Genomic DNA, 15,251 nt, shown 5'->3' on the forward strand with positions numbered 1-15,251 from the left:
CAAACACATAAAACACTCTATCAATCTCTTTAGTTTCAATAGTTACAAATGAAAAACCTGATTTTAAAGTATATAATAGCACATTAAATTGAATTAAAAAATTTAAAAAATCAAATCATCAAATTAATCAAAGAATTAAAGGTCTTAAAGCACCACTAAGTAACTTTTCCCTCAACGCTCCCTCTACAGGTTGGAAGCAGAATTGTCCATTACCGCTGTCGTAAATAATTTAGCCTACCATCGCGTCACATGCACGTTATTTGTTTGGAGGCTATCCAGGACCGGCTTTGGAAATAACGATGTCCAGTGACAAGGTAGAGTATGTTGTATGACTTTATAAAAGTATGAAAACCTTTTGTGAAGCTTGCCGTAAAGCAAGTCGCATTTGTAGTCTCATTTGAACTACAAAACCGCGACTACCAAACTTACATAGTGCTGTTATGGCCGATAGAGGGTCGCAAAGCGAATACGAAAGTGCCGTTTCACCCTGTTATGAGTTGATGAACCACTGACACGAGTTCGGAAACATTATTTTAAGGTAAAAACAACTCTTTAGTGTTGACAATTCCTTCCAACAGCTTCCAACCTGTAGAGGGAGCGTTGAGGGAAAAGTGTTGCTTAAAGTTACAGTTCTAGGCTCAATATTAGTTGTTTACAGGATATTAATTTCAATTACCAGATAAAACATTTTTGACTTGTATAAACAAAGAAAAATCACATTTGCACTAATGCATTTCCAATGGAAGTCTATTGGGGCAAGACTTCACACCAGTGTTAAAATGCATAAAATTATAGCCACAAGACTGTAAACATAAGGCTTGTGTGATAGAATTACGAACTAACTAATCTTCCATCAAATATGCACATTTCTGATATTAAACACTCTTGAATACATTAATCTAAATACTTCTAAGGAAAATGCAATACTGAAAAAGCAGTGTTCGACAAAAACGGTCATACAGGTAAATTTTTGTAAACTGAGATTTATACATCATCTGAACTAATATGCTTTCTATTGATGTATGGTTTGTTAGGATAGGACAATATTTGCAATAAGTTGCAAAAAAATCTAAATATTGAGCAAATCGCCTTTAAAGTTGTCCAAATGAAGTTCTTAATGCATATCACTAATTAAACATTATGTTTTTATACATTTATGGTAGGAAATGTACTTGTATATCGTCATGGAACATTATCTTTACTTAATATCCAAATGATTTTTGGCATAAAAGAAAAATCTATCATTTTAACCCATGCAGTGTATTTTTGGCTATTGCTAAAAATATACCCATGCTACTTAAGACTGGTTTTGTGCTCCAGGGTCACATATCTTTTAATCCACAACATGACACAAACACTGTCAAAACAGCCTGGAACATTAATCAGGCCAATTCTGGAAAAAGACACATTGTGTTTATACTATGACTAAGCTAAGTTCTGCCAGGAAAACCTCCCTGTAGACACAGGATGAAGCGGTTAATAGTGAAAGCAAAAAGGGCATGTCTTTGATGAACTCTATTGTTCCATTGATGAAGACCAAAGTCTCTGGACCTAAACCCGGATCTGAGACTTTGATGGTTATCGTGGGGCTTGTGTACGAGGAATACCAAAAGGCTTCGGCATCCAAAATATCAAGAATCCAAGTCAGCCAGGAAGAGATACACCCTAAGTCTGTAAACTCTCACTGCATCCTGGAAAGGGCAGAGTTTAATGCAGCATTTTCTTCACTTTCAACCTCTTTGACCTTCTCCAAATCATAAAAGGTTTCAAATGTTGATCAAAGATGGTGATCTCTAACCCGATGTGAAGGCAATGGTGCATACTGATTTTCAGAGACACAACAAATACACAGTATATGTGTATATAAATATACACTGTCGTTCAAAAGTTTGGGATCATTTTTAATGTTTTTAAAGAAGTCTTTTCTGCTCATAAAGGCTGCATTTATTTTGTCTTTAATAATACAGTAAAACAGTAATATTGCTAAATATTATTGCAATTTAAAATAAATTAAAAATTAATAGAGTTTAAAATAGAATTTATTCCAGTGATCATAGCTGAATTTTCAGCATCATTACTGTAGTCTTCAGTGTCACACAATTCTTCAGAAATCATTCTAATATGCTGATTTGTTATCAATGTTGGAAACAGTAACATAAAATGTTAAAAAGGACAGCATTTATTTAAAATAGAAATCTTTTTTTAACAATAAACACTTCAAAGTTACAAAAAAGTATATTTTTTTCATTGTTTGAAAGAAATTATTACTTTTATTTAGCAAGGATGTGTTATAAACATAAAAAAGTGATAGTAAAGAGACTAATGTTATTCGAATAGATTTCTATTTTTAATAAATACTTTCTTTTTACTCAAAGAATCCTGAAAAAAGTATCACATGTTCCAAAAAACATTAAGCAGCACAACTGTTTCCAACATTGATAATAAAAGTAATAAATCAGTATATTAGAATGATTTCTAAAGGATCATATGACACTGAAGACTTGAGTAATGGCTGATGAAAATCCAGCTTTGCATCACAGAAATAAATTATATCTTCAAAATCATAATAGTTATGAATTACTAAATGTTTTTGAGGACTTTTTTTCTGTATGTTGGTTGCATCGCATAAAGGTTGCACCACATGACTTAGCAGACGATTTCAAATTTCAAATGTTAAGTAGTTTTAGTAAGAACATCTTTAATACAATTTTCTTTTCAAGAAGTTCAGAAGGTTTTTTCTCAGGATATTTTATCACCCTGACATTTTCAACTAGATGTTCTTCAAAACAAACTGCGAAAATAAATTTTAATACAGATATTCAAAACATGCTTTTCAAAGACTGCATTTTGTATGTACTTGTGAATAAAATAACAGATCCGGACCAAAAAAAAATGTATTTTACTAGGCATGTAACAATATCAAAATTGCGATATGAAGTCCACAATACAATATTTACTGCAATATTAAAAAAAAAAAAGACAAATGAAGAATTTGAAAAAATGTGCACATTTCAAAGTGAAATTATTATAATCTAATGCACTTTGAGAGTTAAAAATTAAGAGCTCCAATCCATGTTCCTAACTTAAATCTGAAAAAAAGTTTTTTTTTATTATTATTTGTGATATACTGTCTCAGTCTAAATTACATTCACACTGGTGATTTAGGAAGCTAAACCAATTAGAATGTAATAATAATAACAACAACAATGACAGTAATAGCCATGTATTTTAAAACAACTGCACTGCAAAATAAATGAAAATGAATATTTCATATGCATGTTATTTTTACTTTACACACTACAGCAGGCAAATTCCAATACTTCTTTTCTAATTTCTACACTTGAATAAATAATTTGAATTTGGACTGCAGTAACGTTATCTATTTAAAACATTAGCTGTCAGCAATTCATACTGCAGTTTTAAGCTGTTATTTTGATGGAAACGGCAGTAGAGCTTTTATTTTGACGGAAAACTCCAGCTTCAGTGAAAACAGGCTTACAAAAACGCATCTCACTACAAATGCTGTAATCATCTGCCACGAAAAATAAAGCATAACTGGTGGCTGTTGCGTTCCCAAACCCATGCTTAACTCACAGTACAAGCAAAAACACTGGATCATGAGCTGATTTCCTGATCGACGCAGACGCTTTGCTTTGAAACACTCAGCGAAAACAGACTTGATGAAGGGATTAAGCCATATTGTGCTTTCAGTTTTAGTTTGTTTTACAGATACTGTTTCATATCATCACGTGACCATGATTATATTGAGACAGTTTTGCTATCACGATACCACGATATTGATAATATCGTTACATGGCTTCATTTTACTAACCCTAAACCATAACAATAAGGTTCAGCACTCACTGTTAGCGCCGCCTCCAACTGCTTCAGCTCTTGCTCGAGGACCTGTAGTTCTGGGAACTGGCCTCTGTAGTCATCAAGGGAGGACAAAACGGCACCAAGGGCCTCCTCCAAACTGCTGTCTGCTGATTGTCCCTCCAAACCACCCACCGGTCTGGTGTCTACTAAAGAAGCAGACTTCTCTGCCAGCAGGTCGTCCATTTGTGTCTTTGTGAGGTGTGGCTCATGAGGGGAATCAGTCCTAGGAGTTTCAGTGTCCATCTGCTGGGACAAAGCATTAGCATTGGGAAAAGAGTCTTTGTCTCCGCAGGTGGGCCTAGAAGTGAGCTCTGTAGCTTTTTCAGAGTCACAAGCTGTGGTTTCTGCAGGAGAGCTACTTTCTGAACATTTCAGCGGCTCAGCGGGACAGGATGGCTCACTCGGGGAGGGATCGGGAATGGGGCAGATCTCCTGAGTGTCTGGTACTACAAAACACGGTTCTGCTCGGTGGGGCATATCCATGGCAATGTCACTTACAAATACCGAAGAGACCGCTGAAGTCACTTCATTGGCCTCCATGGATTCTCCAGCCAGTCTATCTGTCAAAACACCATCTGCGCTGTTCTCACTGATGTGGCTAAGGGAGCGAGAATAGCGGGGATGGCCATTGGGCACTTCCTGTTTTACAGGGGCCTCGGTGATGACTATTATGGAGGCTGTTGGTTTCTTTAGATCCTCCTCCTCTTCTTCTTCCTCCTCTTCTTTCTGATTGGCCAGGCGGGTGGGAGTAGAGGTCGCCGATTCGCGGGGTGCAAATGAGATTTCAATTGCAGGAGGAGCAGCTTGTACCTCAGGCTGTACTAAGTTTTTGTGTGCATGGCGCATTCCCAAGGAAAGCTGAGGACTGGAGGAATCATCAGAGGATTCAGAGGAGTTTGACCACGCTGTTCCATTCTCCATCTCCTCTTGTCTCCTCAACATATTCTAGTGGGGAAGAAAGAGATTATGAGGACAAAATCAAATGGTAATACATTATAAATAATTAATGTAAAGACCCTTTTTAACATGACTCACAGTAAAGTCGTTGGAGCAAAGCATCAAGCTGGAACACAGTGCTCAAATTTTACATAATTTCTTATTACGATCAATGTTTAAAAACGTCACAATTTTTTGTCCCTATTAAAAAAAAATCAGTATTATTTTCTCCCAAATTCATTTTTTTTTAAATTCTGCATTAATTTCCATTTAAATTTTTCAAGATGCTGTTTTAATGTTTAATTTTTATTAATCAAACAACAAGCCTAATTAATTGAAATCATAAAACGTACACAAATGAACAGCAATTTATTAAAAGTTTAACAATTAAACTTTTAAGGCCCTATGAAATATGTTTTAATCTCAAATTAAGTTTAGCTTTTTTTTTTTTTTTACCAGAATTTGTGTTTTCCATTAATTTTCTGGATCCCATTTGAAGAGTTTAATTAAATTGTAATAACCAAAAGCATCTCTAGTTAATTGATTTCATTAAAAAAATAGGTATTATTATTTAATTAATTACTTAAATTTTTCTTTCAAAAATACTGTCTTGTTTATTTGCATTTTTGGTAAATATCCATTAAAAATTATGTTTTAATAATAAAAGTTGGAAAAAGTGCTGCTTAATTTTTTTGGAACATGTCATTTTTCCAGGATTCTTTGATGAATAAAAGGTTAAAAAGAACAGCATTTATTTAAAATAGAAATATTTTCTAACAAAACACACTACCGTTCATAAGTTTGGGGTCAGGAAATTAACACTTTCAGCATTCAGGAATGATGTGTTAAATTGATTTAAGTGATAGCAAAGACTTATATTGTTAGACTTTTTTTTTTTTTTTTGAATAAATTCTGGTCTTTTAGTATCACAGGTTCCAAAAAAATATTTGCCAGCACAACTGTTGCCAATTATAATAATAAATCAGTATATTAAAATGATTTTTGAAGGATCGTGGGGGAAGACTGGAGCAGTGGCTGATGAAAATTCAGCATTGCATCCAGTGTTGTTTTTGACAACCATCTTAGATTTAGTCTTAGTCTTAGTCTTTTGGACTAAAATGGTTATTAGTTTTAGTCAAATTTTAGTCACTTCTATATGTGATAGTTTTAGTACAATTTTAGTCGACGAAAAGTCAAAAAGGTTTTAGTCTAGTTTTAGTCGACGAAAAGTCAAAAATGTTTTAGTCTAGTTTTAGTCAAAAAAAGGGGAAAAAGTAGTCTTTTAACAAATTAATGTAGGTCAGTAAGTATTTTGCTGTTGGGTAGTGTCACTTAAGTTCTGAAAATAGCAGATCTATAGTTCAACACAATGTGAGCTTCCGGATCGACTATTTTCACCAATAATTACAATAATGAAGGAATGTTTTAAAACATAAAAGACAAACAAGGATGGAATGCTAAAACGGCTTGCCATACTAGTATGGCAAGGAGTTTTTAATGCTAAAACGGCTTGCCATAGCGGCAGATATTTTCCGGTTTTAATTGGCATGCACAATAAGCAGAAATGTCATGCATTTTAAACGTCTGACGGACCAACCACTAACATTTTCGTCTATTCTCGTCTCGTCAACGAAAACTCACACACGTCTCGTCATGTTTTAGTCATCAACAAGCCATTTTTATTTCGTCAACGTCTCGTTATCGTCATGGAAAAAAGTGGCGTCAACAAAATGATTTCGTCATCGTCATCGTTGACGAAAACAACACTGATTGCATCACAGAAATAAATTATATTTCAAAGAATATTAAAATAGAAACCATTATTTTATATTGTAATAACACTTTACAATATTACTGTTTTTTTATATTACTTCTTTAAAAAACATTACAAGTCTTACTGATCCCAAAGGTTTGAACAGCAGTGTATAAACTAATTGTTTTTTTGATGAATGGCTTAATGAATAGCAATTTCCGTCTTTCCATATTCAAGTACTTGAAGTTACAAAGACTGCAGAGTAAACTAGCTTCCCTTACAGAGACTTTGTAAAAAATATCCTTCAAGATGCTTGCATTGAAGCCCTCATGAAGTCATGTGAAAGGCCATCATTTCACACTACTATAATAAAATAAAATCTGAGGACTGTGAGAAGCCAGCAGCCTAGATTTAGGAGGGAGAGAAGAACACAGTTGGATGATAGGAGTGTGTTCACTGTCACTCAGCATTAGTGTGTATCTTTGGACACGGAGCTTCATTACAGTGGAGAGCAGACTGGCGTCAAGCCCAGTGAACTAACACACTCCCTGCTCCCTCTAATTAACTTCCCTCGCTGGGCAAATGTGACCACCCTTCAAAACAATAACAGCATCAATGAATGCATTATTGACGGCTGTAGATGCTACTATTGTCACACACATTCAGACAGACGACGAATAACATGCACAAGAATCCTATTTGCTCTATTTAATTAAAGACGACTGACAGTAACGACAGGACACAGTGGAAATCATCACTACCACAACTATAATTTCCTCAATCGACGGCAGACACTACTCATTACCAAACCTGTTTTGTCAGACCTTTTCAGCCAACTACTGACTACTACCTAAAGCTACACAACTAGCTCTACGGGCCGACCGCACTTACATGGCTGGAAAGCAGAGAGGATCCCAGGCGGACCGAGGAGACATCGCTGCATGAGCAGCTCTGAGTCAGTTTTTCTGTCAGCGTGTCTCTGAACACATCCAGTAAGGACCAGCGCTGTTTGGACATCAAGCTCCGTGGAGCTGTCTGCATGTAGTCAGCGAGAGATCATGAGCTTTTTGAGCTAACATCAGTTTTGGTCTATGGTAATCTGACCTAGCAAGTTATGAGCTTTTCAGACTTCTTCCATTTCATCTAACTCATCTGAGCTGACCTGAAATGGAGACATTATGTGTTACTGTGACCTTGTGGGTTTAAGATGCTTCTGAGAAATGACTGCCATTAAATCTGCGTGGAGCCTATTGTGGTAATTTAAATCTTAAGAGGGTCTGGAGAACTGTGAGATTTCCATTAAGACAGAGGAGAGAGATGAGTGGTATATCGACATTATGATGGTAGGCACTTAGCAGAAATGTTTGGTTTGAATCAATTCATATTAAATGCATCACTCTTGAATATCGCAGAAGCAAAGCATATGAGTTATGAAAGCAGATATACAGTGTGGTCCAAATATCTGAGGACATTAAAAATATGGGATTCAAAATTTAGTTTGAAGGGTTAAATATAAATAGTTAGGAAAATATTAAAAAATTCAATTTTCAGTAAAAAGTGTAATTGAAAATCAATTTAAACAATGTAAATTCCTAGTAAACATGAGGAATATCATATAGCAGTGCAATATTGTGTTTATACAACTGTTTGATGGTGCGAGTGTGTAAATACATAAGCAACAACAACAACAAAGTCTCTTTAAAAATCCTTTTTTTGTGCGAACTACTTCTTTCCACCATGGATTCGAATCTCAAATTTAACAGCTGAGCCCAAGCTTCCGTTACTAATTTGTTTCATTGAAAGCTTCTTATATTACTCTATTAAAGGCTCACTGTATTATGTAGAGTATTATGAGAGAGAGATGAACTGAGGAAGCATGATTACCTGCATCTGATACAGCATTCATTCTTCAGCTCAGTGTCATATTCACAAGAAAACATTAGTTTGAATGTCCGCTGAGGAAAGCAATATCTTTATCGTACTATCGTTTCATCTGTTAAAGATGATTGCATCTTTCGAGGTGTTGTTGAAAATAAAAAATTACTTGTAAATAAAATAAACTCTGACTTGTCTGCCTGTTAGATTCACCCAAAACAAATTATATTTCATGTTTAACCACTATAGAGACAATAGAGCAAGTGGCAAATTCCAGAAGATCTGGCCGAGGTAAGACTGTTATCGGCGATGCGGCCGCTGATGCCCTGGAGCTAATTTTTAAACAGATGTTATCTTTGTTAACAAACACCATATTTGAAGTTTACAAGTACATTCTCGCCTAAAAACTCTTAAAAATAAATTTTGTGACACAAAAACAGTATCATTTATAAAATTATATTGGATTTGGGCGTCCACAATGACACTCACTGTGAAAAATACTGCAAGCGGAGTGATACAAACGGTGAAACGGTTGAAACTCTGTTATCACTAAAATATCACACTCCTCTAAGCCAATCAGATTCGAGGACCAGAAAGAACTATTGTGTAAAATGAAATAAAATGTGCAAATTATTGCAAATATTATGGTATTATAATATTGAATATACTTTGTTATTTTAAACTATATTGTTTTTTGTAAAATTTAAATTTAAAAGCTTTAAAACCAGATTGTTTGTACAAATCATTGTTTACAAAAAACAAAAACAAAAAATAAAACTTTTCCTGACTTTTGGACCCCACTGTATATATTCAAAGGACAATGAAAACTAGTACATGCACTGAATGGACAGACTCACATAAAAGGCCTGCTCTCGTAGAGAGGGTGTATCTGGAGGACTCTGGTTGTAGGTAGAGAAGCGTTTGTTGACAGTAGGAGCTTTGTTCACGGTGCTAGCTGAGGACGACTGGTCATCTTTGTCGAATGGACTAGAGAAGAAAAGGAAAAGCGTTTTATTTTAACAAGGCATTTAAAAAAATTATCGCCAGTGTCTTTTGAAAATGCAGCTATGAGAGCTGGCAATTAATGAAATTTGATGTGATCCCTCTGCTGCACTTACTTCCAGGTGACCTCTAGACTGAGTTTAATGGTGCCCAAGTCATTGATATCCACAGCTACTGTTTGGGGCAGGGCAGCAAACAGGTCCTTCGTCTCACACGAGACACTTCCCACCACCACATGATTGGCCAGACTCTTCAGCTCTGTCACCTGACAACCACATACAAGATGTTTATTTAGGAGGGAATGTCATCATCAGTTTAATGACCAACACTATGCCACGAGTTTCTGTTAATATTAGTCATCACTTGTTACATAGGTTGCATGTTTTGGGAGAAGTGCATTTTAAGATCCATATGATTTTAAAATGATATCAGTTTGGGCATTTGGTTTTAAATTATGGAGTTTGAATGAGACCCAACAGTATATTTTACATCTCTCAGGCCAATCGAAAACATTGTGACACACATCAGCTGCATTCTCTTCATTCCTCCCCTAGAGTCTGTCTGTTTTAATATCGCTGTCTTCTGTAAATATTCCTTCACTCTATCCCATGCAGTCTTCCTGTCTCTTTCCCTTCTGTCCTGGAGTGATGTTCCCTTCCTCTCACATGCAGTTATGTGTCATGAAACCATTGGGAGAGAAAAACAAGTCAAAGTCCAGCTGCTGTGCTGTTATGTGCATTAATGTCTCACAGATTGATGTGACTGTGGTGCACATGTGAATGTGACAGGAAGGACAGAGACTGATAGTATGTGTGAGAGAAAGGCAGAAAAACATATGACAATATATGAGTGAATGTAACTGTTTTTTTTAAATATAAAACTACCTTTATAGACAGGAACTCTGTGATAAGGGGGAGGAAGACCATGTCCTCACTGTCCCACACTTGCTTGCCATTGATTTCAATCCGACCCCGCAGTTTCCACCGCTGGCGACCGTACTTCATAAAGATCTGTGGAGGTATTAAAAAGACATAAAAAAAACCAAATATCATTGAAACAAGACAAATTCACTGCCAAAAAGACTTTAATGGCTTAATATAACATAAACAATGTATCTTACCGAAATATGTGACCCTGGACCACAAAACCAGTCTTAAGTCGCTGGGGTATATTTGCAGCAATAGCCAAAAATACATTGCATGGGTCAAAAATTTTTATTTTTCTTTTATGCCAAACATCATTAAGAAATTAAGTAAAGTTCATGTTCCATTAAGATTTTTTGTAAAATTCCTACTGTAAACATATCAAAATGTAATTTTTGATTAGTAATATGCATTGTTAAGAACCTAATTTGGACGACTTTAAAGGTGATTTTCTCAGTATTTTGATTTTTTTGCACCCTCAGATTCCAGATTTTGTAATAGATGTATCTCAGCCAAATATTGTCCTATCCTAACAAACCATACATCAATAGAAAGCTTATTTGTTGAGCTTTCATGTGATGTATAAATCTCAGTTTTGTCAAATGTAACCTTATGACTGGTTTTGTGGTCCAGGGTCACATATGTAGTGGAAAGTCCTTGAAAGATTTTATGTTATTTAAAAAGATTCATTGTTTTTTACATATTTTGGACTATGGGGGCGCCATTATTTAGATGATGTCAAATGGTTGCACTCTACGAGATACTGGTGCTACCTGTTGCTATTTTTTACCATAACACAACTTGGAATACACAGTTATGATGACCACAGCTACTGAAAGAGCTTACAAGTGGTGATGGATATAAGCATAGGCTTAAACCAAAGTCTAAACACCCTGGAAATCCAGTGAAATCTGAGCTGAAAAAACTCCTTCACTGACAAGTGTCAGCATGTTGATATCCTCCCAGGATGGCATCTAACGTTTCTTGTCTCTGCCATTTGTAGGCTCTTTCAGTGGCTGTGGTCTACTAAAAGCTTCAAGGCATCAGGGATCAAGTGGAGAGAACAAAGACGTGGGTCTTTAGGAAGTTTTATTAATCCACAGGTATCTTCCCCATTGTTTTCTACTCTTCTTATCTCTAGGAAAGCAGTGAAGACTTACATTGCTTCTCTTGTTGCCATTCGACTGAAAATTACAATTAAAAGCCACAATGTGGCATCGTATCAGTATTTTATTTTCCAAGTTGTGTATTCCGAGTTGTGTTGCAGTAAAAAAATAGCCACAGGTAGCTCCAGTAGCTCAAAATAGCATCAAAATAATGGCACCCTCCATAGTCCAAAATACAGTTGAAGTCAAAAGTTTACATACACCTTGCAGAATCTGCAAAATGTTAATTATTTTACCAAAATGAGAGGGATCATACAAAATGCATGTTATTTTTTATTTAGTACTGACCTAAATAAGATATTTCACATAAAAGATGTTTACATAGAAAATAATAGTTGAATTTATAAAAATAACCCCATTCAAAAGTTTACATACATTTGATTCTTAATACTGTGTTGTTACCTGAATGATCCACAGCTGTGGACAACAGAGGGACTCATATACAACTATTATAGAAGGTTTAAATGCTTACTGATGCTTCAGAGAGAAACACGATGCATTAAGAGATCAGGGTAAATTTAACTTATTTAGTCTTCTGGAAGACATGTAAGTATCTACTATAGCTTGTGAAGGGCAGCACCAAATGGAAAAAAAAAAACTATATTTAGGCAAAATAAGAAAAATGTACACATCTCCATTCTGTTCAAAAGTTTTCACCCCCAGATATTAATGCATTGTGTTTCCTTCTGGAGCATCAGTGAGCGTTTGAACCTTCTGTAATAGTTAAATATGAGTCCTTCAGTTGTCCTCAGTGTGAAAAGATGGATCTCAAAATCATACAGTCATTGTTGGAAAGGGTTCAAATACACAAAAATGCTGAAAAACCAAAGAATTTGTGGGACCCAAAGGGTTTTCTACGACTTATTTCAATCAGAGACATAATTTACCTAATATTAAGTCTTAATACCTGGGGTTCCATGTATGATTTATAATTAAATGCATATTTTCTATCCCTTTGTTTTTATTCTATATTAAAAACATCTAACAGAATGACAAACTTTTCAATAACTTTAAACTGCTTATTTATTCATTCAAGTGGAGGAGAAAGAAAATCTTAGCTTTTGTCTGTTTTTTTCACAGTAAAGGCAATGAACAGAGTGAGAATAACAGATGGGCTGAATAAAAAACAAGTCTCTGCCACCCACTCTTTCATCCATTTCTAGATCTTCACGATTCAATTTCTTGTTCTTTTTCACACCACCTCCCTCCTGTCACATCTCAGAGGGTCTTGCTGAGCAGACTGTGCTGACTCACTGCATTGATTGGCCTGTCAGTCACTCTAAAGCTCTTGCATGTTAAACAGGTGGAGGTGGGGCTGACACATTAACATTCGCCCCTCTTTAATTATCCTACGCCTCCCCAAATCTGTTCTTTACTGCACGGAGCAGATGCCGAGATCTGTCTGTGTCTGTCTCCCTCGTAAGCAATCATTTAGTGGAAGCTTTCATCCAATGCTAGCCTACGGACACAATGGTTATAGCTCATAGATTGCCTTGTGCAGAATTCAAACGAGTCAGATCTTCAATCGCCACTATCTGTCATATCTGGCGCTGATGACAGTGCAAAGCAGATCACAGATGACAATCAAGGAAGCATTATGAGGACATAATGAATATGAAGATAGAGAGAGGACAACATAAAATGTTTACAATGTGACTTCACAATGATTTTATCCATCAGAAACTTAATGGACGATAAGAAGTTGGAATTTCATACAAGAATCAAATCAGACTTGAATGCAAGTTTGCAGTTAACTGTGGAACAGATTAATATTTTGACTCAGGAATCAGGCTAGATGCACTGTTGTGTCTTTATTACATTAACTGCCATTATGATGAAAGATTATGAAACTATGCGCACTTGTGCACAATATGATTTCATGCTGACTATAAATGAGAGAGAAGGTTAATTATAACAGGAAAAGTGGCTCACCTCATACTGATCACCAGCACAAAGTCGTGCAAAACCCGCCAAGCCTGAAACAAAGGCATGCGTCATTATTTAAATGTCACACTGTTAAGATCATGAAACAGAAATTAAACCAGATGTGTGGTATGAAACTGTACAAAATTTACAAATTAGAAAATTAAAAGAATACACAGAGACTGTCTTACCCTTCATTTTGATATGGAACTCTCCCAGCTGGTTCTCCAGCTCACTCTCTAGCATGCACATATTCTGCAGGGACAGAGAGAGAGACAGTGGGTAAATACACAAAGGAAAAGAAACTAAGGTGGCAGGCACGAAAGAAACAAACATGCAATGTGTAGACACAATGATGTAGCACACTACAGCTTGAACCATTTATCATGGAATAATGCCTACTCTTCACTTAATTAAAAAAAATAGTAAGCAGTACATACTGTAAGTATATACTGTAAAGTATTCAGCAAATAGTAATAGCCAGAGAAGGAGAGAGGGGAATAATGGGGAATCCTACAGTAGAACGTGTCTTGCAGTAACCATTAGAGTAATGAAAAGCACTTGACTGGGAAAGGCTGTCTCTCTTAATCAGATTGCCTCCCTGCATTATTTCCATGAGCATATCGAATGAGTCTAGTTCTGCCCTGTATCCATCTGCCTGGATGCAGAAAAACAACAACTGTGGCTTAAGCCATAATCAGTAAAGTGTAAGTCTCAACTTCCCGATAATGTAATAAAACTAATGACATTTTTTATAGTGGTAATTTTACTGGATTGCAAAATGATTTCTATATTAATCTCTTGAAGTTTATCTTACCGCTGTAAATAAATTATTTAATTGTTTACCCGCAACTCCAGGCCCATCATGACATGAAGATACGTGGATTCAATTTACTGTCACCAAACTGAAGAGTATTTCAATTCTGAATTGGTTACCAACACTGAAGTAAATCTCAGTCCAGACACTTGAAGTGAATTTAATTTCTGAAGTGGATTCAGTACACTAAGAATAAACTGAGGTGAATTTCAGTTCTGAATACTTGAAGTGAATTTAATTTCTAAAGTGAATTCAGTACACTAAGAATAAACTGAGGTGAATTTCAGTTCTGAATACTTGAAGTGAATTTAATTTCTAAAGTGGATTCAGTACACTAAGAATAAACTGAAGTGAATTTCAGTTCTGAATACTTGAAGCGAATTTAATTTCTAAAGTGGATTCAGTACACTAAGAATAAACTGAAGTGAATTTCAGTTCTGAATACTTGAAGCGAATTTAATTTCTAAAGTGGATTCAGTACACTAAGAATAAACTGAAGTGAATTTCAGTTCTGAATACTTGAAAGTGAATTTAATTTCTAAAGTGGATTCAGTACACTAAGAATAAACTGAAGTGAATTTCAGTTCTGAATACTTGAAGTGAATTTAATTTCTAAAGTGGATTCAGTACACTAAGAATAAACTGAGGTGAATTTCAGTTCTGAATACTTGAAGCGAATTTAATTTCTAAAGTGGATTCAGTACACTAAGAATAAACTGAGGTGAATTTCAGTTCTGAATACTTGAAGTGAATTTAATTTCTAAAGTGGATTCAGTACACCAAGTATTCAGAACTGAAATTCACTTCAGTTTATTCTTAAAGCGAATTTAATTTCTAAAGTGGATTCAGTACACTAAGAATAAACTGAAGTGAATTTCAGTTCTGAATACTTGAAAGTGAATTTAATTTCTAAAGTGGATTCAGTACACTAAGAATAAACTGAAGTGAATTTCAGTTCTGAATACTTGAAGTGAATT

General features: G+C 35.3%; 1 protein-coding gene across 5 annotated transcripts in view; it reads right to left on the reverse strand.

Annotated features, from left to right (window-relative positions):
• ripor1 (RHO family interacting cell polarization regulator 1) overlaps nt 1-15,251 on the reverse strand; it is a 78,103-nt gene that overhangs the window by 11,651 nt on the left and 51,201 nt on the right. For 3 of the 5 annotated variants that reach the window (XM_073850434.1, XM_073850433.1, XM_073850432.1), the window contains exons 8-14: nt 13,649-13,712; nt 13,467-13,510; nt 10,330-10,455; nt 9,562-9,710; nt 9,301-9,430; nt 7,460-7,603; nt 3,865-4,824 (exon numbers count right to left, since the gene is read on the reverse strand). In XM_073850434.1, coding sequence (XP_073706535.1) covers nt 3,865-4,824; nt 7,460-7,603; nt 9,301-9,430; nt 9,562-9,710; nt 10,330-10,455; nt 13,467-13,510; nt 13,649-13,712 — 1,617 coding nt within the window. The remainder of the gene's footprint in view (nt 1-3,864; nt 4,825-7,459; nt 7,604-9,300; nt 9,431-9,561; nt 9,711-10,329; nt 10,456-13,466; nt 13,511-13,648; nt 13,713-15,251) is intronic. The other 2 variants (XM_073850436.1, XM_073850435.1) reach the window with 1 other exon arrangement.

This window comes from Garra rufa, chromosome 11, assembly GCF_049309525.1.
Source record: "Garra rufa chromosome 11, GarRuf1.0, whole genome shotgun sequence".
Lineage (NCBI taxonomy): Eukaryota > Metazoa > Chordata > Actinopteri > Cypriniformes > Cyprinidae > Garra > Garra rufa.